The 25,656-nt window shown below is 39.9% G+C and overlaps 2 protein-coding genes across 3 annotated transcripts; both read left to right on the top strand.

Moving 5' to 3' along the window:
• Positions 1–1,635: 1,635 nt before the first annotated feature.
• LOC107766786 (uncharacterized) lies at positions 1,636–9,416 on the top strand. Of its 2 annotated transcripts, XR_001643784.2 has the most exons (6): positions 1,636–2,202; positions 3,167–3,203; positions 7,206–7,442; positions 7,526–7,573; positions 8,447–9,032; positions 9,142–9,416. XR_001643784.2 is itself a non-coding variant. In XM_016585636.2 (5 exons), exons 1-5 carry the CDS (start codon positions 1,907–1,909, stop codon positions 8,846–8,848), a joined length of 1,020 nt encoding a protein of 339 aa, XP_016441122.1. In that variant the 5' UTR covers positions 1,636–1,906; the 3' UTR covers positions 8,849–9,416. The 2 variants fall into 2 exon arrangements, 1 of the variants encoding a protein (XP_016441122.1); XM_016585636.2 differs by having other exon boundaries at positions 8,447–9,416.
• Positions 9,417–10,391: 975 nt separating this feature from the next.
• Positions 10,392–11,195, top strand: LOC107766777 (LEAF RUST 10 DISEASE-RESISTANCE LOCUS RECEPTOR-LIKE PROTEIN KINASE-like 2.1). The gene has a single exon (XM_016585627.2). It carries the CDS (start codon positions 10,392–10,394, stop codon positions 11,193–11,195), a length of 804 nt encoding a protein of 267 aa, XP_016441113.2.
• Positions 11,196–25,656: the final 14,461 nt, after the last annotated feature.

Genomic DNA, 25,656 nt, shown 5'->3' with positions numbered 1-25,656 from the left:
ATTATCTGAAAAAGTGTACAGATGGGATTATATTGACGTGTTCCATTAACTCTCTCTCATTCTTCTGTTTGACCTAATCGGACAATCTTGATAATTGATGCTCTCCAATTTAATAATGCTTTTTCATAGATACGTTGGCCCTTTGTCATTCCCTCTGCTAGCAAAAGAAAGGAAGAAAAGACTTTATCGTACAACATTTTCTCTTTGGCTGGATCTTCCAACTTGCCGCACCTATCTCATGCTTTTGGTCCGGACATTGTCAAGAATAACAACCTTCAATGAATATTCCTACCGAGATTTTAGCCCCTTTTTTTCCCTTAAAAAATGCTTTTTCCTAACAAGTATCAACATTTCTCTTTCTTTCTCGTTTTAGCCAGCTGCAAACATGTCTATGATACAGGGTGTCATGGTTCGGTTTGAGTCGATTTTTCCCTAAAAAAAAATCAAACAAAGTAAGTTAATTTTTTAAATATTGGAACCAAACCAAACCAATTAAATCGGTTTTTTATCGATTCGTTTTTTGTCGGTTTTTCATTTTTTTGGTTATTTATCGGTTTTTTCTTAAATATGAGACATAAACTACCAAATGCATATTGCGACGACTACATTTTCAACGTAACACTATCAAACTAATTGCTCGTTGAGAAATCTATCATTTACCAAGATATATTGATGATAATTGACTCAAATAGTGATGAATAATTTAAGTACTCAATTAAAAATCGATTATCTTTAACATGAAATTAATTATTGTACTATGCAAAAGAAAACTATCAATCAAACTAGAATGAAAAGAATTAAATTATTATAATAGTAAAGAACTGGACTAAAAATACAAATGACTAATATGTACCATAAAATTTCAGAAACTTTATATAAAAATATACATATATATAGGTGTAATAATAAATTTAAATAGCTATTTTTGTTCGATTTTTTTCGGTTATTTTTTTATTAAAACCAAAACCAAACCAAATTTGATCGGTTTTTAAAATTTAAAACCAAAACCAAACCAAACTTAAAAAGTATCGATTTTTTTAGTTAATTTTGTTCGATTTTTCGGATTTTCATGAATACCACTACTATAATGTATGTATATATAAAACGTGAGGAATATATAATGTTTGGGAAATGACTATATTCTCGTCATAGTGGTTGGTATACCTTATTACAATGTTTTAGGTTGTCTTGAGCTATTTCTTTTTTTCTTTAAACAATCGGTGTTTGAAATTTAGTAGCCATACTGATTTGGATTCGCATTGCTTAAATTTGTTAAGGAAATAAATCGTTTCACGTCAAAAAGTTTTCCACCTCAAAGAATCCAAAAACTCAAACTAAAAACTTATAATTAAGGAGTAAAATCCCACCACACCTCTTATTGGTTTATCTTGGAGTTGTTGAAGTTACATAGGACTATTTCCGCTTCGTGTATTTGTACAACGGTCAAAATAATCAAAGCTTCGTTACCTTCTTCTGTTGTAGGTAATTCGTGGCAAGCAAATTCTAATTCAAAGCTCTCTAAAAAAATTCAAAGTTAATAATCACGCAGTCATCGTAAACTATTTATGCTTTTGTTTGAATAACTCTTTTTAAAAAAATGCAATTTATCATTTTTCGGACAGAATGTAGTACAGTATATTCTGGCACCCACAGCTATGAATGACTTTAAGGTCTTACATACTATAAAAAGTAGCCGTCAGTATTTTGTCGACATTTCTCACACAAAAAACACACACTAAAAAAAACATAAATCCGAAAACTCCAACGTTCTATAATATCCCTCCCCCATCTCTCCAACAACTTTCAGCTTTCCACGCGCCTCCCTTATCCTCCACGCGCCGCCCTGAAGAAGAAGATAAGAAAACGTGAGTTGCTTTTATGATTGGTGTAGTAGCATTAAGTTAAAATGGGGGGAGTGACTTCTTCTATCGCCGCTAAGTTCGCCTTCTTCCCACCAAATCCGCCGTCCTACACGGTGGTCGCCGACGACGGCCATCTCAGCATACCTGAGGTAGCGAGGAGGGATGAGGTAGACGTATTGAAACTTCGTACTCGCCGTGGAAATGAAATCGTAGCCGTTCATGTGAAGCATCCAAAGGCATCCGCTACTATGTTGTACTCTCATGGTAATGCGGCTGACTTGGGTCAGATGTTTGAACTCTTTGTTGAATTGAGCCTCCGTCTACGTGTCAATATCATCGGGTAATTAAAGCTTCCATTTTTAGCAGAATAATATCTGCTAATTAAGTACCTTTTTTTTTTCAAAATTTTTATCTAATTTGTTTTCTCTTTTATTTTTGTTATCTGATCTTAAGCTAAAGTTTATCTCTCTCTCTCTCTCTCTCTCTCTCTCTCTCTCTCTCTCTCTCTCTCTCTCTCTTTTCGGATTTCTATTTCTGTTTTAACTTTTTTTAGTTCTAATTTTCTGGAATCCTACTACTGGAAATACAGCTTGTGCAGTAACTGAGATTTTGTTCCAACTGTGGATCACTTTTTTCTTGAATAAGGATGAACTTAGAAATTATATGAATATGAAAGAAAAATACTTAAATTTTGGAGCCGAGCAAGGGGCGGAGCTAGGATTTCTGGGGATTCTAAATCTTTAAGTTATTATGTTCTAAATTAATAATTTGTACCTATTCAATAAATTTCTTAAGACAAATACGTGGTTCAGACCGAAACTACCGGGTTCGGCCAAATCCGTAGGTTCTACTTTCCCTCCGCCTTTGGAGCCAAGACATTTAATTGAGTACTAATAAGGAATCTAAGTAAAACAACATCATCAATTGTGAATTTTGTTGAGATGTAACAGCATTGAAGAAAGTTTGAGGAAATTGTTTGTTTTAATCTGTCGTGCATGCTACGGTCAAACACGTCTCTGGAACATATTTTCATGGGTATTCAATGTCTCAATCAGTATTGATGCTCTTTGCAGAGAATCTGGAATATAAGCACGGGTCTTCCTGATATCTTTTTGAGGAAGATACTCAGTAAAATGTTATGTTCATCAAAATTTTATGGATGAATCTCTCTCTCTCTCTCTAGTTTTATTTTAGAAATCATTTCTTGTGCTTCAATTCTTTTCTCTTGAATGTCAAATTAAATAGTAGGATTGTCATTTGATGTCTCAGACTCTCCTGACTTTCTCATATGGTTTCTTGTTTAGGTATGATTACTCTGGATACGGACAGTCAAGTGGAAAGGTTAGATACCTTCTTCCCTGGTCATATAATTGGCAGCTTCTTGTTTTCATTGTTCATAAACAAAGCTGGGACAAAGAGAAAAAACTTACTGCCTTCACCTGTTTCAGTTTGTTGTTTGTTTAATGACATGATTAGCAGGAAGAATATTGACTTCTGTTATGAAAACTCACTTTTTCGACCAGCTCTAGAACTTGCATTGATACTTGTTATTGGGGGAGTGTGATAGTAGAACTTTAATTTTTACCTTTTTGGACTTTTAGTTCGGATTGGGTAGTGTGAAGGAGATAATAGAAGGACCTGCCGAACATAGTTCCGTCTTTCCAGGTCTTCCTGAGTCAAAATTTCCCCATTCAATTGCATTCTGCTTGCTGAGCAGCCCCTCGACTTCCACTTAGTGCAAGGGAGACCAAGCAAGGGGATAAGTTCTTCCAACTGTTGAGTTTGCTATAAAAACGATGTAAATCGGCCTATGTTAAGTAAGGGGGAAGTAACTATTTTGAAGTGGTGTATGATGAGAAGACTAACAATAAGGGGAAGCGTAGGCTATCAAAGCTTTGGTTTAAGGTCCACTCGGTTATTAAAATTTCAATAAGATTAAAAGTTAAATGCTGCCAAGATATGGTAGAAGTCAGCCTTCAATCTCGTCCCTAAGCTATGTAATTGTTATATTAGTGTTGATTTATAAGTAGGCATTTCATATTTACTAAATTCTTCCGCAACTCTCATGTAAAGATTGAAGGATTTCTTTCTTAAATTTTTCGGTTTCACACTTTCTGTTGATTTCTTATTTATCAAAAGATAAAGTAAAAAAATTGGTGGAATATGTTGATAACCCCTTAAATTTGCATGTATATTTCATTGAGACACTCAAGCTAAAACATGTTCCAATTGAGCACCTGAACACATGATAAATTTTGTTTTTAACGGAGCGGATCTTTTATTTAACGGAGTGGGAGTTTGTTTTTAATTAATTGGGTTTTTTTAACTTGCTTGTCTTATTGTTGTTTATTATAGCTAGGGCTTATATCTGATGTGTATAATTAAAAGACATGGCATATTTTAAGTGGTTAACTTTTCCACGTACTGGGCGGTTGAGAACACGCACATAAGCTTTTACGTTTGACCCGAAAGTGTCCAAACACTTTATCATGTGTTCAAGTGCTCAATTGAAACATGTCTTAGTTCAAGGGTCTAAATGGAATATATTGACAAGTTTTGTCAATGTATTCCGCCAAAAGAATTTCTCTAGATTCCTTACATGAAATTGTAGCCTTAAAGCCCATGCAACAACAACAATAACATACCCAGTATAATCCCACATAGTGGGTTTTGGGGAGGGTAGTATGTACGCAGACCTTACCCCTACCTTGTGGAGGTAGAGATGTTGTTTCCAATAGACCCTCGGCTCAGGAAAGCATAAGCACCACAATAATAAAAAAGAAAAACAAGACCGGACAACACCGAGAAGCCATGTAAAAGTAGCATAAATAACAACAAGATAGTAAGATGATCGAAATGCAAAAAACGACAGGTAGTCAAAGAAACCTAATATTAACCAAATACGAGAGTACGTACTAATACTACCGGTATGAATAATCTAGACTACCTAACATATTATCCTAATCCTCGACCTCCACACCTTGTCAGTATTAGCAGTGAGATTGGCACTATTCTTGTTGTTTCATTTCCTTGGATCTCTGTCATTATTCATTGTATTATTTGTTTACACTGCCTTGTTACATTGTTGTTGCTATTGTTTCTCTATTGCTACAATTTTTTTTTTTATGTTTTTGAGCCGAGGGTCTTTTGGAAACAACCTCTCTACCTTCATAGGTAGGGGTAAAGTCTCCCTACACACTACCCTCCCCATATCCCACTTGTGGGATTCCATTGGGTTGTTGTTGTTGTTGCATCGACCTCCACACCTTCCTATCAAGGGTCATGTCCTCGGTCAGCTGTAGCTGCGCCATGTCATGGCTAATCACCTCACCCCAACCTTTTTTCGGCCTACCTCTACCTCTCCTAAGGCCCTCCAATGTCAACCCCACACACCTCCTTACCGGGACGTCTGTGCTTCTCCTCATCACATATCCAAACCATCTAAGCCTTGCTTCTCGCATCTTGTCCTCAATAGGGGTCACACCCACCTTGTCCCGAATAATTTCATTCCTAATTCTATCTAACATAGTGTGCCCGCACATCCATCTCAACATCCTCATCTCTGCTACCTTCATCTTCTGGACATGGGAGCCTAAAGCCCATGGATGATGTCAATTTTATATCACCTCCCCTCCAGGCCTCATATTAATCATTTGACACCATTTATCACCCATGTTGCTACATGGTCTTAAACTTTGAACTCCTAAGATTCTCTGAAGCCAAATCTTACGTCAGAGAACAGATTACTTCTCTTCTATACTTGCCCCAGTAATTTGACACTGGCAGCTTGGACAAAGATATATGGTAATATTTCCGAGGCAAATCAGTCTCCAACTGATGCTAATAATGCAGAAGAATCATTTCCTAACCATACGTTTGGAGGTTACTTATGTTACTGGTGGGAGGTAGCAAGTATTCTGTGGAACTAGTCAAGGTGCGGGTAAACTGATCCGGAAACCACGGTTATCACAAAAAAAAGGTTTGGAGGTTTCCTATACTGTATTATTAGAGATAGGTTTTCATCTATTTGACAGCACCAGAAAGTCTATTTAGTATGGATATTGCTTGGGGCTTTGGTGATGTAGGAATAACCATAAAGACAATGGTTTTCTTTTCTGCGCTTGCAAATATACAAGGACTGTTCTGTACCTTCTTCGCAAGAACATACTAACATTGATTATTTAAGGTGCACTGATTATTCAGCAGTTATTTTAGAACACATCAAGTTCTTTCAGCACCACCTCATATGTTACCTAACCTTTAGCTCAGTTTCTCCTTTTTCATAACAACCACAAGTTGAAGCACCTTCTTACCAAACTAGTTTACGTAGTTGGGCCTGTGAAATCATCTGGACCCAGCAATGCACTTTTTGTGCTTAACTGCTAGTTTTGTTGTCTTAAAAGGGTAAAAGTCTCCTCCTTTGTTCCTCGAAAGGAATGCGTAAGGAGTAGTATTGGCAATGGACTTGTGTTTAGTCATTAACCCTCCCTCTAATGATTAATCTCTGACCAGTAACTGCTCTATTACAGAAGCTGTTTGACATTGGCTACCAATCAACTCTTAAACGCTTTAACGTACTTTTTGAAATTCTCAGGGAAGAGTTCTCTTACCCCATTTGTACAACGACAGTGATGTATCATTTAGTGAAACTTCCATGACAATCCGATTCTAGAAAATCTTTTAGGCCTAACTCTCTTCATTAAATCCATTACCCATATATGAGTGAAATATTCTTCTGTTTTTTGCATCTTCTTCTGTGCTTACTAGTGCCTCTGTCGTGTGTGATATGTTGCAAAACGTATCAGATGCCTTGATTTTCTTACCAGATTTCGGTAGACCTTTCAGTAAACTTTTTGTTGCCCATTAAGTATTTTTTTTGAGAGGATATTAATATTGCTTACCATCTATATTAAATGATAAGGTGAAAGACTTATGCCTTACCAAAGTTCAGATGATGCTGGAAGAGCTAAGGCCATTGAGGTTTCACCAATTTGGGTTGTACATTCTTAAAATTTATTCATGGGTTCCAAACCTGAATAAATTCTTTGCTTTTTACCCCATTTCTGTTTCTAGATGCTGTCAACCATCTAGGTGATTTGGGCATGTGGAACTTTCATTAAAATGTTGTTTTGGGCATTAAAACTTGTTTTTTTTTCTTTATGTAATTTTTTGGCTTAATGTCATTAACAAATTTGTATGAGACCTTGCGCAGATATATAAGAAAGTTTCAGTTTGAAATTCATTGCCTTTACAGGGAAATCGCGTGGGTTTCATATGAGTCTATTCTCTTGTTTGCTGATCACTGTTTAAATATATGATGAAATTATCCTTTCTCTGAAGCAGCCATCTGAATGTAATACGTACGCGGACATTGATGCAGTATATAAATGCCTAAAGGAGCAATATGGGGTCAAAGATGAACAGCTAATACTCTATGGTCAATCTGTTGGCAGTGGCCCAACCGTTGATCTTGCATCACGAGTACCCAATTTACGAGCTGTTGTCTTACATAGTCCAATATTGTCCGGTGTAAGAGTTTTGTACCCTGTCAAGCGGACATATTGGTTTGACATTTACAAGGTGAGATACTCTCAATGGTTATCAGTAATTATTTTTCCATCTCCACATATAAAATCTGATTTTGTTATTCCAATTTATTTCAGAATGTTGACAAGATTAGTGCCGTGAATTGTCCTGTTCTGGTCATTCATGTAAGCTTTCCTTCTTTCAAATGTTTAATCCCTCTATTTAATTTTGAATCTCTTTCAAATTCAATATACTTACAAAGACCTTGCAGTGGAGGTTGGTCTGGGGAAGGTGGTGGGGAAGCTATTCTTTTACTGGTTAACACAATTACTGTAGACCTTTCCGCGTTTATAGCGCCCAAAGGTTCTGCCTGTCTTGTGCGTTCAAGAATTAATAGATAATTTCTAAATGAATAGAAGACTCTCAATTGATTAGTCATAGTGTCATAAGGTTGTATAAATGTTCAGTGCAAAAGGCATGCAGCGGGACCACAGGATCTGATCTAGTAGGAGCTTGCCTGTTGGATCCCTGTGAACTGAGTTTGCAATAGGAAGTCCCGAAGAACTTTTACATGCGTGACATAAATTCTTCTGTTGATTATTGGAAATGTGAATAACCTGGTTTTGGATTAATAACAAATACTTATCATATTTGGGGGGGGGGGGTGGATGATACTTCAACTTCAGCTAACACTGATCATGTCGATAAGTTGCCAGGGTGTACTTTTCACAATCCAATAGGTTCTTAATTTCTGTTGACCGAAAGGATCAGCTGATGAATCTAGCCTACAGTTGATGGAACTATTTTTCTGGCAAACCTAATCTAATGAAAGACTTTTATAGGGTAATAATGCATTCCCAGCATATCAAATCAACTTTTCCACAAGGTTTCGTTCTGCATCAAGGATAGAATCTGATCCTAGAGTGACTTGCATCAAGGATAGAATCAAATCAACTTTTCCAATAGGTTTCATTTGAACATAACCTTTTAGTAGTTTTCCCAAGCTTCCCATCACTTTGAACCTTTTACTCAAGGGATTTTAACATTTACATGTATAGGGAACAGCGGATGAAGTTGTTGATTGCTCCCATGGAAAACAGCTGTGGGAGCTATGCAAGGAAAAATATGAACCTTTGTGGATAAATGGAGGTGGGCATTGCAATCTTGAACTTTACCCGGAGTACATCAAACATCTAAAGAAATTTGTTATTGGTCTTGGCAAACCAAAGCCTGCCCCTACTGGCTCCCAAAAAGCATCAACAGAGTCTGACAACCAGAGTAAACCTGCCGAAAGTTGCGCCACAGACACATTTGACCTGAAAACTGATCCTCCCGAAATTTCAAGGAACAGTTTGGACAGTCGACTTGAAAAGACTAAGAAGTCAAACAAACCCGAGAAGTCTCGGATGAGCACAGATCGTGTTGACAGGTTCAGGAGAAGAAAGGGATTAGTGTGGTAATTCCTTAAATACACAGGGAAAATACCTTTAATTAATCATCAGTAACCCGCCCAAGAAGGTAACATGTGCCTGTTTATGCAACAAGGGATGAGCCTCTAACTGCAGTCTCTGTGAGTGTAATTGTAGCTGTAAATGGTTGAGTTATCTGTGTCATCAAGAGATGAAGTGGTGACGGAAAAATAAGGTAAGTAATGCATCCCTTTTTCCCATGTATAATCAAATGTGACATTTTGACATGAAAAGCTTGTAGTTTTATACTCTTATGAGCTTCCATACTTGTATATTTGCAAAAGGCTATGCAAGATGTGCAACTGTAGTGGCAGAAACTCCTGGATGCATCATCACCAGTGTGTAACTGTTGGCTATGGATACTCGTTCCATAATTTCATCACAAAGTCTCCTCTGAACTCTCTCAAATATTAGCTGTGGCTTTTTAGCTACTGTCGTTGGAATTGTCTCAAAATTAGCCGCGTCTTATTTTTCTTTCTTTTCTCCTTTAGCTGTATTGTATTGAGGTCGGAATTTGCTCATGGTCCTGACTATCCACCAATGCCACTTTTCTGTCATATCCGAGGACTCTCCTATGGTATTAACATTATAATTAAAAAGGTTTATGATATAAAAGAATAAGAAAATATATTCTATAGAAACATAGCTTGGAATATTTTTAGTGTGTTGCTGGACATCCTTTAAAAATTGGTCATTGATTAAGTTTCCAACTATAAGCATTTTAGCTCCTGCCCCTGGTAATTATGTTTGCCTAAGTTTACCTTAAAAGTTGAAAAAGAACAGGTGTGAAAGTAGTTCATTTTGTTCCACCTCTATCTTCATTATTGCCTATAGTCTAATGAATCACAATCATAGGAGGAGAGCGGTGGAGCCGGCGACGGTTCAATGCGCGTGGAAAATTTGTTAGAAGTTTGGACAAGCTAATCTTATCTCTTTTGGTGACCATCTAAATTTTTGAATGAGTCGTAGAGTAAGAAAGCTGGAGAGAATATATTTGGTACTTATAATTTGTCGCATAATTTAATTTTCAAGAAAAATGTTCCCTTCAGCAAAATCGTGTTATGGTTTTGGTTGTTTAAAGTGTAGAGTTGTTATCTAAATCTTCATCAAATAGGAGAAAACAACTTACTCGCGGCCATTCTTGCCTATATCACCAATTACCATTGTCAGCCTCGAGCGCAGCGTTTACTACGATTAAGAACGTACATCCAAGTGAATACAGAAAATGAGTGAGAAAATTTTCTTTTATGCCGTGGAAAATAATGTTCTCGTCATAAAAAACACGATTTGACTTCATGTTCAGAAAAGTAAAACAAGTCATTTTTTCTGGGTGCCAAGACTTAATGGTGCATGCATTGACTTGGGGTTACGGAGGAATCTTCCTAACAGTTCTCTTAATATGGAAAAAGTCGAGTGAAAGCAGCGTAGTCAAGGTGGAAGCAGAACATCCGCTGTCTTCATTTGGCGAGGTGGAATAGCAAGTTTTAAGACAGAAAAGAAGAAAAAAGATTTGAACAGAGCCTCCTCTAAAACGATGTGGTCAAATCTACACTCAACTATTATCCAGTTTATCATTCTAGGCCTTCTTCATATGCCCATATCGCTCTGTCAAGATGACGAGCGATTCAGCAAGTGTAGTGAGCCAATTCTCTGTGGTGACATCGAAATAAATTACCCTTTCTGGGGAGGTGGTAGACCAGATTACTGTGGTCATCCAAGTTTCGAGATCAACTGCGAGAGTAACATCCCGAATATTGCTATTGAATCAACGTCATATAAAGTGGTAGGGATCGATACTCCTACTCGAATACTAACCTTGGCTAGAGATGATTTACTGAGCAATATTTGTTTGAACAACCCTGAGAACGCCTCCTTGGATTTAAACATTTTCAGCTATGTTTCCAGTGACCAGAATATTACTCTGTATTATGGCTGCACCTTCTCTGGTCCGCAAATACCTACTCGGCGTCCGAATATGTTCAGTTGCCCTAGCAATATATTTGGTATATACACTATGATTGGCGTATCCTTCGACTTCTCTATAGTGAGATGCGAGAAAGAAATAATAACTAGGATCAATCAAACGAGTGCTGTGGCATTAGCCAGCGCTACAGCAACTGTTGAAGTTCTGAAATCAGCCATTTCTGGCGGGTTTTCAGTTAATTGGATGGCAAATATCGATTCGCCATGCGAGCAGTGCGGCAGGTCAGGTGGAAGATGTGGATCCAACCCAGATTCCGCAGCCTTTGCTTGCCATTGTGCCAATGCTACTCATGCTTTCAACTGCACCGACGCACCACACAATTTTGAGTACGGCCGCACAAATCATGCACACTGATACCCTAGTTCAGAGAATTGCGGACCTTACAAAGGTGAGTGCAGCCGCAGAAGCTAATGGTGAGGACCACACAAAAGTGAGTGCGGCCGCACAATTTGAATTCAGGCGGTACTAACTTAGAATTTATGGAATTTTATTCACACATTACTCAAGTTTTTAGCAATTAACCATCATTAGTCACTTACCCCAGACCCCAATTAACGTTTAAAAAGGCTACCCACATAAGCACAAACAACTCACCATTGACATATTTAGGAATGGAAATAACCCTAGTCAAAAGAATAAAATTAAGGAAAATCTAAAGAATAAATTAACATACCAGTAATGAAGATGCAGGTGAGATTAAACACTGATGAAATGAGGAGAGATTGAAAACAATGAGGATATGCATTGTGCTAGCTTAGCTTCAGGTTTCAAAAGAGCGTAAAGTGTAAAAAGCTGAGGGAGGCCCTATTTATACTTTTACCCGCCGGTTCCACAATTTTACCTGGAATGCGGCCGCACAATTTTTGAGTGCGGACCACACTCACTACCTACCCTTGTGAAGAATTGCTGTAGACCGCACAACAATGAGTGCGGCCGCAGAATTAGTGCAGACCGCACAAAAATGGGTGCGGCCGCATTTTGTTAAGGATTTTTGTCAGGCCAAACTTTAGAGACCATGTATTTTTCATCTCCCAGTTGTGCGACCGCACACAAAATTGTGCGGCCACAAAGTGGCAATGCAGTCTGCATAATTCTAGTGCGGTCCGCACTTTTGTGACACTTAGTCAAATTTTTCATGGTCAGTTCCTACAATACACACACATTCCTGCATACACTTCAAAACTAGTTAGTACAAAACAAAGCCTATCTAATTTAAAGAAGAAAAACAAGAAAAAAGAAAAAGACACATGGGTTGCCTCCCAAGAAGCGCCTGATTTAACGTCGCGGCACGATGCATGTTACCATCAATCACTTGAACTGGAGCAACGCCACAACGTGGCCATCATCAACCTTGCCAAGATAATATTTAAATCGGTGCCCGTTGACTCTAAACACCTCATCATTCTTATTTTTCAAATCTAGAGCACCAAAGGGTGTCACATGTACAACTTCAAATGGGCCACTCCACTTTGATTTCAGCTTTCCCGGAAACATCCGCAACCGATAGTTGAACAAAAGCACAAGATCATCTTCTTTGAATTCTTTGTTCCAGATATACTTGTCATGGAGGTACTTCATCTTGTCCTTATACAAGGACGAACTGGAGTATGCATGGAACCGAAACTCATCAAGTTCATTCAATTGCTCCACCCTAAGATTTGCAGCTACATCTCACTCAAGGTTAAGCTTCTTCAACGTCCATATAGCCTTATGCTCAAGTTCCACCGGAAGGTGACAAGCTTTCCTGAACACTAAACGATACAGAAACATACCAATTGGTATTTTGTAAGCTGTTCTATAAGCCCAAAGAGCATCGTCAAGTTTCTTCGACCAATCTATCAGGTTGGCATTCACAGTCTTGGACAGAATACTCTTGATCTCCCGGTTGGAGACTTCAACCTGTCCACTTCCTTGAGGGTGATAGGGGGTCGACATTTTGTGAGTGACACCATACTTGGAGAGTAAAGTATCAAAAACTTTGTTGCAAAAGTGTGATCCCCCATCACTAATGCCCATTGGAGTACCAAACTTTGTGAATATGTTCTTCTTCAAGAAAGCTACCACACTTCGAGCTTCATTGTTGGGTAAAGCCACAACTTCAACCCATTTGGACATGTAATCCACAGCTACCAATATATAGGTGTTCCCACATGAGCTCACAAACGGGCCCATAAAATCTATGCCCCAAACATCAAAAATATCAATCTCTAGGATGGTGGTGAGAGGCATCTCATTTTTCTTGGAGATCCCACCGGCCCTTTGGCATTCATCACAATGCTTAACGAGGTCGCTAGCATTCTTGTAAAGGGAAGGCCAATAGAATCCACAGCTTAGCACCTTTGTAGCAGTTCTCGCTCCACCATGGTGACCACTATATAGCGAAGAGTGGCATGCTTCAAGAATACCCAATTGTTCTTCTTCTGGTACACATCTTCGCATAACATCATCAGTACAAATTTTGAAGAGATATGGCTCATCCCAATAGTAGTCTAGGCAGTCCCGTTTGAGCTTCTTCCTTTGGTTTGAAGAGAGCTCATTCGGAACAATGCCACTAACAAGATAGTTGGCCACATCGGCAAACCATGGCATCCCAGTCATAGAAATGGAAAGGAGTTGTTCGTCAGGAAATGAATCATTGATCTCAAGGACATCATGTGGCCTCTCCTCCTCCAATAGGGACAAGTGATCCGCCACTTGATTCTCAATACCCTTTCGGTCTTGAATCTCTAGATCAAACTCTTGCAATAGAAGCACTCACTGCATCAACCTTGCCTTAGAGTCTTTCTTGCTCATCAAATAACGAAGTGCCGCATGGTCGGTGTGAACAATCACCTTTGTACCCATTACGTACGGGCAGAACTTCTCCATAGCAAAGACAATGGCTAGGAGTTCTTTCTCGGTCACCGTATAGTTGCCTTGGGCCTCGTTCATGGTCTTGCTAGCATAGTAGACCGGATGAAAGATCTTGTTAATTCGTTGCCCCAATACCGCTCCAACTGCCACATCGCTTGTATCACACATGAGCTCAAATAGTGAGCTCAAGTTTGGCGCGGTGATAATATGGGTGGTAGTCAACTTATGCTTGAGTAGGTCAAATGCCTTCATACAATATTCATTAAAAAGAAACTTGGCATCTTTCTCCAAGAGTTTGCACAAGGGGTTTACCACCTTAGAAAAGTCCTTGATGAATCAGCGGTAAAACCCCGCATGACCTAGAAAGCTCCTCACTCCCTTTACGGAAGTAGAGGGAGGGAGTTTGGATATCACTTCAATTTTTGCTTTATAGACCTTAATACCATTCTTGGAAATCTTGTGACCGGGGACAATGCCCTCCTCGACCATAAAGTGACACTTCTCCCAATTCAACACCAAGTTAGTTTCCTCACAACGTGCCAATACCTTATCCCAGTTATCCAAGAACTCTTTAAAAGAATTCCCCACGACAGAAAAATCATCCATGAAAACCTCAAGAAAGCCCTCCACCATATCGGTGAAGATGGCCATCATGCACCGGTGAAAAGTTGTTGGTGCATTGCATAATCCGAATGGAATTCGCGAGAATGCGAAAATGCCATAGGGACAAGTGAAAGTGGTCTTCTCTTGGTCTTCAGGAGCAATAAGAATATGGTTATACCCGGAATATCCATCAAGGAAGCAATAATAAGCACGTCCGGCTAACATATCCAATATTTGATCAGAAATGGAAGCAGAAAATGGTCTTTCCGAGTAACTTTGTTGAGCTTCTTATAATCCATGCACATTATCCACCCGGTGACAGTTCTTATGGGGATCAATTCATTTTTGTCATTTGTTATCATAGTCATGCCCCATTTCTTTGGGACACATTGCACCAGCGAGGTCCACGAACTATTGGAAATGGGGTAAACAACCCCGGCATCCAACCACTTGATGATCTCTTTCTTTACTACCTCTTGCATGGACTCGTTCAATTGTCTTTGATGTTCCACATAGGGTTTGGCATCCTCATCCAAAATGATTTTGTGCATGCAAAAGATGGGGCTTATACCCCGAATATCCGCCAATGTCCAACCTATTGCTTTCTTCCTCCTTTGGAGCATCGCAAGGGTGGAATCTATCTGCAAGTTAGTTGAGCACGAGGAAATAATAACATGTAAAATGGAACAAGGGCCTAGAAACTCATACCTGAGGTGTGAAGGCAAAGGTTTTAACTCCAAGGTGGGAGGCTCCTCGATTGAGGGCTTTGTTGGTGGAGTCTTCCGGTTTTCGATATCTAAGGAAAGTTTTCGGGGCTCATAAGTATATGATCCCATTTCTTGTAAAGCATTGACACAATCTACAAAGCCTTCCTTCTCATCCTCGTCATGATTCAACAACACAGCTTCCAAGGTATCTTCAACATTTATCACAACATTTGTGTCATCAACAATTACTTCGGTCACAAGATCCACGAACGAACACACTTCGTTGCTATTTGGGTGCCTCGTTGACTTACAAACATGGAAGACCACTTTTTTATCGCCTACCCGGAAGGTGAGCTCGCCAGCTTCCACATCAACTAAGGCCTTCCCTGTAGCAAGGAAAGGTCTCCCCAAAATGATTGGCACCTCATAGTCAGCCTCACAGTCAAGTATCACAAAATCTGCGGGAAGGATGAACTTGTCGACCCGAACTAACACATCATCAATTATCCCCAATGACATTTTCATTGTTCGATCCGCCATTTGCAACCTCATGGATGTGGGTCTTGGTTGCTAAATCCCCAACGTTTTGAACACATAATATGGCATCAAGTTAATGCTTGCCCCCAAGTCACATAAAGCTTTGGCGAAATCGGCACGCCCAATAGTGCACGGGATTGTGAAAGCACCGGGGTCTTCCAACTTTGGAGCCATGGAGTGCAAAATAGCACTCACTTGATGTGTCATTTTGATCATTTCATAGTTCATTGATCTCTTCTTTGTTACCAAATCTTTCATGAACTTTCCATATCCAGGCATTTGTTCTAAGGCTTCAACCAACGACACATTTATGGACAAACTTTTCATCATATCAATGAATTTCTTGAATTGATTCTCATTGTGTTACTTTGCAAGTCTTTGAGGGTATGGAGTAGTAGGCCTTGGCATTGGTGCCTTAGCCTTTGGCACTACCTGCTCCGGCATGTCAATCACGTGCTCCCTAGACGGGTTCACTTCTTCTTACGTCTCCTCCACATTTTCGTCAATATCAATCCTCGTTTCTTCATTAGCTTGAACATCATTGCTTGGCTCATCATGATCTTGCACCAACACATCATCACCCACATGTCTTCTTTGGTTTGAGGTACTAGCAATTAACAACTCTACCTCTCCCACTTTTTGTAGTCACGGCCATTGCATGTCCCGTATTCCCACCTTTCGGGTTCACCGCTGTATCACTCGGTAGTGCCCCTTTGGGCGAGTAATTAAAGCTTGAGAAATTTGGCCAAGTTGAACCTCCAAGTTGCGGATAAAAGTGTTGTGGGAGACTAATTAGGCATCGGAGTCGGCGTTTTTCTCCATCATTTGCTTAAACATGTTTTCAATCCGTCCCATTTCACTATTGGAAGAACAAGGACCTTACGATGGATATGGAGGCGGTTTGTTTGGTTGTTGATACATCGGGGGTCTCTGAAAGCTCGACTCCCGATTTTCTTGATTGTTATTGTTCCAAACCCCCTTGATTATTGTTGCCTCCCCAATTGCTTTGATTGTTGCCACCTCAATTACCTTGATTATTTTTTCCCCAATTGCCTTGATTACCTTGATTACCCCAATTGCTTTGATTATTGTTGTTGCCACCACTCCAATTTCCTTGGTGGCCTTGGTTGTTCCAATTTCCTTGGTTTCCTTGTGATCTCCATTGTTGTTGATTTGGAGCATTGCTTCTTTGACCTTAATAATTGTTGACATATTGAACCTCTTCATCTTGCTCATCATATGAATCATCTTGATTATATCCACTATTACTTTGCTCAAATTGTTCCGGATGGTTTTGTACTTGATGACCTCGTTGCTGTCTCTTGTTTACCATCATGTTTACCCCTTCCATAGCATTCACTTGTTTCGGCCCTTGAACCTGTTGAAGCTGAGCCTTGGCCAATTGGTTCATGGTGGTTGCCCATGATCATGTAGCTCCTTATGTAGGTGAATAACATTTGGGTCACCCTAGGGAACATTGGCTCTACTTTGCCACGCCGAAGAGGTGTCCGCCATCTCATCCAAGATTTCACAAGCTTCAGAATAAGGCGTATGTGTTCATGAAGTTACCCCCAGTGAGTTGATTTACCACACACTGATTTGTTATGTTGATCCCGTTGTAGAAGGTCGGTTGGATCATGGCCTCGGTCATATCATTGTTCGGGCATTCTTTGACGATGGTACGATATCTTTCCCAAATCTCGTGCAATGGCTCATTGGGCTCTTGTTTGAAAGCTAGAATTTCATTCCTTAGTGTAGCCATGTGCCCTGGAGAGAAGAATTTGGCAATGAACTTCTCGGCCAACTCATCCCAAGTGTGGATGGAATGATTGGGCAATCTCTCTATCCAGTCCAAAGCCTTTCCCCGTAGAGAAAAGGGAAACAACCTTAACCGTAGTGCATCCTCAGAGACATTTGTTTGCTTGCTCCCCCAACAAGTATTGACGAAACCTTTGAGATGCTTGTAGGCATTTTGGTGTGGAGCTCCGGTGAAGAAACCCCGCTGCTCAAGCAGTGTAAGCATCACGTTGGTTATTTGGAAGTTTCCCGCCCTAATCCGGGGCGGGACTATTGCACTTGCATAGCCCTCATTCGGCAACACTCGATGCGCTGCTCTTGGTGGAGGTGTGGGAGGGTTTGGGACATTATCATTAGGCGGTTGGCCTCGCCTGTTTACTTGAGGTTCGAGATGAACCTCATCCACTTGATCATCATCTACCTCCTCCCCCAATGGTAAATTTCCGAGGGGCTCGTTGTTAAGGGCCATTTTGTACCTAAAAGCAATTCACAAACAAAATTAGTGACTCGAAAAGAAAGAAAAACAAAACACACAAATACCTAGATATATAGCTAAATCCGTTTAATTCCTCGACAACGGCTCCAAAAATTGATCTCGGCCAAACCCATACCACAATTTAGTAGTGAAGCGGTCGATGCAATAATAAACCCAACGAAGGTGGGGATCGAATCCACAGGGAGTTAGAATATGTGATTAGGTGTATATCTAAGTTAATTGTAAGTTTTGACTCCAATTACACTTCCACAAACTTGATTGGTGTTCTACTTCTACTTTACTCTATTGTTTGCAAGTATAAAACTAAGGATAATATTTTTGGTTTTGAGTTTCTCAAAGGGGTCGTGACTTCTACCTAGGTGGTTATCTAATGGGTTGTAAACTCCATGGCAAATTTGATTAGTTGGGGTCGTGATGTAGCAATCACATCCGGGTACTCACTCTATACCTCTCGGTAGTTTGAGTGATTTTGCCCGATTTGGCTTTCTCAAGCCCAATTGGGTATTTGCACAATACAAGTGATATTAGCTCAAGTCGGGTATTACTATCTCTAGGTTTAACCCTTTAGTTGGGGCTATCAATTTCTTGAGTTCACCCCAATTTCTTATTAGCCAAGTTTTCCTAGACTTAGTCTCTCTTTCTCAAGTAGAGGCTAAGTCAAATAGGCATGAATCAATGTTTGCAACCATTGATTCTAGGGTTCAATCATGAACAAGGCTCAATATCACTAACCCAATCAAAAATAAGCCCTAAATTAAACACCGAACAAATACCCACACTAGGGTTGGGTAACAACCCTAGCTAAAGATTTAGCTACTCATGAAAAGTACAGAAATCAAAGAAGAAATTAAGATAGAATGCATATTAATTGATTAGTGAAAGAAAATCTAATGTATAGATGTTAGTCTAGTACAAAAATCCTCAAAATAGCAAAGAAAACAGCTCAAGTGCTCTTCTCCAACATTACTTAACCTAAAAATGACAAAAAACTTCTATTTATACTAAGCTGAAAATATCTGACAAAATTGCCCCTGCAGAGGTTGTGCATCTGCATATTTCTGGTGCGGTCCGCACAATTATTGTGCGGTCCTCATTCTTGGAATTTTGGGCTTGGATCTTCGGGGTTTCTGCGGTCCGCATAAAAACGAGTGTGGTCGCGCTTCTGATTGTGCGACCGCATGAAAATGATGCGGTCCGCACTCCTTGATTTTGAACTTGACTCCAAATCTCTAATTCTTACCTCTTGCGGACCACATAATAGTGAGTGCAACCGCACTTAATATTCTGCAGCCGCACAATTTTGGTGCGATCCGCACTCCTTCAGCTTTCCCAAATACCATTCTTTGAATCTCTTCTCTGCAGCCGCACTAGGTGCGGTTCGCACTGCTGGCCTTTTTGCCCTATTTTGGTTCTTGTTCACTTTTGACTCCTTTATGAGTTGATTTTGACTTCTTTGGCTCATATCCCAATATTTCTGCAAGTAAGCACATTTTGTTAGTTTCCGGGAATGCCTTTAAGCATTTTGAGCTAAATAGCAGTTAAAAGAGAGAAAATAATCGGTCAAAATCCCTACTTATCAGACGCATGGTAAGTTATGTGTGCCTAATATAGATGGTTTACATGAGTTGATTCTCCAGGAATCTCACAGTTCACGGTACTCCATTCATTTAGGTGCTGCGAAGATGTATCAGGATTTGATGCAACACTATTGGTGGATGCGAATGAAGAAAGATATAGTTGGGTTTGTAGCTCGGTGTTTAAATTGTCAACAGGTGAAGTATGAGCATCAGAAACCAGGCGGATTGCTTTAGAGACTTGAAATTCCAGAGTGGAAATGGGAACGTATTACCATGGATTTCGTAGTTGGGCTTTGACGGACTTTGAGAAAGTTTGATGTTGTTTGGTTGATTGTAGATCGGTTGACCAAGTCTGCGCATTTTATTCCAGTTGGTACTAATTATTCTTCGGAGCGGTTGGCTGGGATTTATATTCGCGAGATTGTTCGCCTACACTGTGTGCCAGTGTCCATCATTACAGATCGTGGTACGCAGTTTACATCATAATTTTGGAGAGCAGTGCAACGAGAATTGGGCACACAGGTTTAGTTGAGTACATCATTTCACCATCAGACAGACGGGCAGTCCGAGCACAATATTCAGATATTGGAGGATATGCTACGCGCTTGTGTCATTGATTTTGGAGGTTCTTGGGCTAAATTTCTGCCACTCGCGGAGTTTACTTACAATAACAACTACGAGTCGAGTATTCATATGGCTCCGTATGAGGCAGTATATGGGAGACAGTGTCGATCTCCGGTTGGTTGGTTTAAGCCGGGTGAGGCTAGGCTATGGGGTACTGACTTGGTTCAGGATGCTTTGGAGAAGGTTAAAGTGATTCAGGAGCGGCTTCGCACGGCGCAGTCTAGACAGAAGAGTTATGCCGACAGGAAGGTCCGTGATGTTGCTTACATGGTTGGGGAGAAGGTTCTGCTCAAAATTTCACCAATGAAGGGTGTGTTGAGGTTCGGGAAGAAGGGCAAGTTGACCCCTCGATATATTGGGCCTTTTGAGATACTTAAGAAAATTGGAGAAGTGGCTTATGAACTTGCTTTGCCACCCAGTCTACCAGGTGTTCATCCAGTGTTCCATGTATCCATGCTCCGAATGTATGTCGGGGATCCATTTCATATTTTGGATTTCAGTACAGTGCAGTTAGACGGTAATTTGACTTATGATGTGGAGCCGGTGGCCATTTTAGACCAGCAAGTTCGAAAGTTGAGATCAAAGAACATAGCTTCAGTGAAGGTGTAGTGGAGAGGCAAGCTAGCTGGAGAAGCTACTTGGGAGACCGAGCGGGAGATACAGAGCAAATATCCACACCTATTTTAGACTCCAGGTATAATTCTAAATCGTTCGAGGATGAACGTTTGTTTAAGAAGGGGAGAATGTAACGACCCGGCCGGTCATTTTGAGTATTACAACCACGTTCCCCCATTTACTGCTCAATTTATGCCTTACATTAGTTATGTGACTTGCCGGGGGTAATTGGTTCGGGTCCGGTGAGGTTTTGGAATGATTTGGAACACTTGGTTCCAAGGTTTAGAATTTAAGTTGAAAGGTTGACTGGATGTTGACTTATGTGTAACGACCTCGGAGAAAATTTGCTAAGGAAATTAAGGTTTTGTGGTGCCGAGATAGATCAATTAGTACCAAGATTATAGAAATTTCTCGCGGCTCGCAAGCTCGCTGCGACTCAGAATTTTGGGTTGAACAATGCACCGATGTGTAAAGAAAACTTTTTGCTGGAAAAAGGGTCATTTCTGCGATCGCATAAGAATCACTCTACGGACCGCATAATGGTCGCAGAATGGATCAGGAGAGGGGCAAGTGTGGAGGAAAATTTGCGGCGAATTATGCAGCCGCAGATCAGTTATGCGGTGCATTATGCGACGCGGAACAGGTCTGCAGACCGCATAACGACCGCATACTGAGGCAGCCTTGCCCAGTTCCGGAGGCCACATTTCTCGGCCATTTCGCGAGCCGCAGAAGAGTTATGCGGTCGCATATGTGTGTTTCGAGGATTAATTTTTTTGGTTTTATAAACCCGACCCCATTATTATAAAACACTATTGGGGTCATTTTGAAGGGTTTCATCTGATATTTTAGAGAGATGTGAGAGCATTTTAGAGAGAGAAAGTGAAGACTTAGTCATTTATCCATCAATTCTTGTTCAAGGTTTGAATATTTCATAAGGATCTTGCTAGGGCTTCAAAGAGGTAAGAATTTCTTTCCCCAATTCTTCAATTTCGGATTTGGAGTAAAAGATGGGTGATTAAGAGTATGATTCTTGGGTGTGAGAGTATTAGTTATACATACACATACCTATAAGGTTTGTGGAAAGATTGTTGAGTTCAAATGGGTAAAGATTGAGTTAAAAACGGTAGAAATCTTCAAAGACTTTAACTTGAGATTTGAGGGTCGAGTTGATGTCGGAATTTGGTAAAATTCGTATGATTGGACTCGTGGTTGGATGGGCGTTCATATTTTATAACTTTTGTCGGGTTCCGAGATGTGAGCCCCACAGGCGATATTTGAATTAATTTTGGATTTTTATTGGAAAATTAGTATTTTCTTATGGAATTAATTACAATAATTGGTATTGACTGAATCGAATTAATTGTGGCTAGATACGAGACTTTTGGAGACCAATTCTAGTGGCAAAGGCATAGCGGAATAAAGAATTACACGGTTTAAGGTAAGTAACAGTTCTAAATTTGGTCCTGAGGGTATGAAACCCCGGATTATGTGTTATGTGATTGGTTTTGCGGTGACGCACATGCTAGGTGACGAGCGTGTGGGCGTGCACCGTAGGAATTGTGATTTGGTCAAATTCCATGGAACTGTGTAGTTGAATTATCTGTTGATATCCGTACATTCTCTACGTGTTAGAGAAAATTGAGCTGAGACTCACATTAAAAGAAATCATGCTTAGACATATGTTGTTATTATTGGTACCCAATGAGGTCATTTCTGTGGTTGAATTATATGTTCAATTTATAATTTCACACTCAGTCATGTTTATTCACTTCATATCATATCTCAGTCTCTGTTGCTATTTATTAATACATCATATTATCATTTTTGGGCTGATTATCATAATTTCTGAGAGCCCAAGAGACTGGAGAGGTTGATGATAGAGTGAGGCCGGTGGCCTAATTGTGAGGATATTTATGGGATCGGGCTGCATGCCGCAACATGTTTCATTGTTATATGCCATGATTGTCTTGATATACCGCTTGGGCTGAAGGAGCCCCTCCGGAGTCTGTACACCCCCAGTGAGCGCATGTACATACTGAGTGCGAGTGCCGAGTGATGAGTGACTGCGAGGAAAGACTGACTGTGAGGAAAGAGTGACTGTAAGGTTGGAGTGAATAGGAGGACTGAGTGACTGTTACTCTGAGAGAATGCATTGATTTCATTATTTGTTGTATTCCAGTTGTCATATATCACTATTTTGAAAATTTCGGAAAAGAAGAACATTATTTTCGATTTCGGTCAAACTTGATATGAAATTTCATTGAAATCTTAATGTTGAATTTGAGAGCATGCTTACTCTTTTATATTGGAAAGTATTATATTTGGACTTAGCTGAGAAACCCGTCACTACTTTCAGTTCCTTATTTATTATTGTTACTTACTGAGTTGGTTGTACTCATACTACACCCTGCACTTCGTGTGCATATCCAGGTGATCCCGGATACAATGGGTGTTGATTCTTTCAGACAGTCAATTTTTCGGAGATTCAAAGGTAGCTGCCATGTTTCTCAGACCTTGTCTCTCCTTCCATATCCTTTTGTTTATTGTATTTGGTCTCATATTATTATAGACCACGTTTTCCAGACTTGTAATGTATAGATGCTTATGTATTCAGTGACACCAGATTTTGGGAGTATGTGTATCGGTTTTTGTAAGACTTGTGGATTGTATTTAAATATTATATTTTCAAACTTAAAAGAAATTGTGGTTTATTGAGGTTGCCGGCTTGCCTAGTATCAAGATAGATGCCATCACGACAGATTAGGATTTTGGGTCGTGACAGGCCTTGATCGGAGTTGGGTCTTAAAGACTTCAAGTCTTGTTGGATCTTCGTAGCCTACCCCATAGGGCTTAAGTGTTCACTTAAGTTCAGATGCTCGTGTGCGTTAGGGCTGCCGCCGCCACTGGTTGTGGCAGTAAGGTCGAGAAACGTACCTGTAGCTTCATTGGACAGCTTTACCTGGATCGATGTTTGCTCCGATGATGCTCCGACTGGTATTGGCAGGTGATTTCCTTTATGGGTTCCTTTTTTGTTCCGCTTGAATGGGACCGTTTGCCATAAAGAATCTTCAGCATGAGTTGTACCTGTAGGTGTTGTTGAAGGGTTTGGATTAGTTGGGCTATTAGTTTCATTGACCTTGGGGGTGAATGGACAGTAGCGTAGCGTATGGTCAATTCTCCCATATCCCTTGCAGAGAATCCCTTCCCCCTCATATAGTATGGGTTGGTTGTGGGTTTCGATGGTGACATCGGTGGTGACAGAGATGTCTAATGGAACCTGGAAACAGATCCTAGCGTACCTCCCCCTAAGGGTGGAGGAGGTACATGTATCTATTTTCAGTAGTTTGCCCACCTTATTGCCCACTTGCTCGAGAATCACCATGTCATAGAACTCCGTTGGTAGTTGTGAGAGTCTGATCCAAATTGTTGTAATAGCAAGTTTGGATTCTGCTGGGACAAAGTTTGGTTCCCATTTCTGTATAGAGAGGAAGTGGCTGATGACGTCCAAATCCACTACTAAAAAGTAAATGGACACGGTCGCATGCAATATAATTTACCCAACTATGAGTCAGGGTCGAATCCCACAGAGAATAATATATAGGCGATTAGGAATGTAAGAGAATTATCACTTATTATGCAATGTCAAACACTTAGAATGGTAGTTGAGAAAATATTATAGATAAATGCGAAAACGTAAACTAACCTAGAAAGCAAGTAAAATGATCAATGGCTACAAGCATGGGTGCATCAGGATTTACACTCAAGTAACGATCCAATATATTTCGCAATTTTATAAATATGAAGGAGTTTATTATTTATTAGCCTCAGATAATAATTCTATATTAGCTTCTCTCGAAGACTAACAAGACTTCCTAATTGAATTATCCCTAAAACAATTAAGAGATTAAGCACACGAATATGGCTACAAGTAGTTCATTCCTATCCCTAGGTAGAATCTATAAAGTGAGGGTTAATGCCTCAAGTTCTTGTTAATTAATCTTTCTCAATCCCGAATTACTTTTTCCAAAATTAATCCGAAGTGAATGGGCGAGTCCTAGGGTTAGCTAATCCCTTTGGAAACATTTAAGAACAAGAATAATTAAAGAAACAACAACTCGCTTCATAATAAATAAAAATCGTTCAATACATAAGCACAACAAGGTATTTAATCCACACTTTAAATATGAATATTTCCATAAACAAGATTCAATTGTTGAAAATAAATACTACACATTTAGATATACAATACAAAGCAAGAAAATGAAGAAATGAGCATAAAGGAGTAAGAAATTCTCAACCAAAAGCTTCAAATTTTCAAGACCCAAGTGTGTGTGCAAGAACCCTAGCTTCCAAGGCTTGTTCTCTCTAGTATATGGACTCAAAATAAGCCAAAGATCTTTCAAGATATGATATGATTCCCAGATAAATGAGTTAGGTCGTGTATTAAATGGTTTGGGGTCAAAATCGTAAAATTCCAGAACTGCCAGTTTTTCCGCCCAGTTTCTTCTTCGCGTTCCCGAACAATACTTCGCGTTCGCAAAGGTTTGATTTCTGCTTCTTTCGCGTTCGCGAAGGTTTGTCTCCTGCTTCATCGCGTTCACGATTATACCTTCGCCTTCCAAAGATGTGCGATCTTTGTTCGCAACAGCCGATGGGAAATTTTCCTCCCAAATAGTTTTATTATTAGGGAGTATCTCTAGGGGAGGTATAACCTTTTCTTGTCCTCCTTAGATAAAATGATGGGGATATTTCCCGCATTCAGTTCAAACAGAGGAGGGGAGTGATTTAGTTCGTATGAAGTGGTGTATATCAGATTCTTTTCCAGTAGGATCTCTTTAAAAGATTTTTTTAGGGGTGTCCTCATCCATATCACTTTGGGAGGCTTTTATAGGGGGTTCCGGTGGTTCCGGAGGGAATTTAGAGGATGGGTCCTCCGCCGGGGGTGGTGATGTGGCCATGTCAGTGGTGTTTGGTTAGAGATTGGAGAGAGGTGTGATTTTTCTCTC

This window comes from Nicotiana tabacum, chromosome 17, assembly GCF_000715075.1.
Source record: "Nicotiana tabacum cultivar K326 chromosome 17, ASM71507v2, whole genome shotgun sequence".
Lineage (NCBI taxonomy): Eukaryota > Viridiplantae > Streptophyta > Magnoliopsida > Solanales > Solanaceae > Nicotiana > Nicotiana tabacum.
Note: the sequence above shows the minus strand (reverse complement) of the source record. Positions and strands in the feature narration are given on the sequence as shown.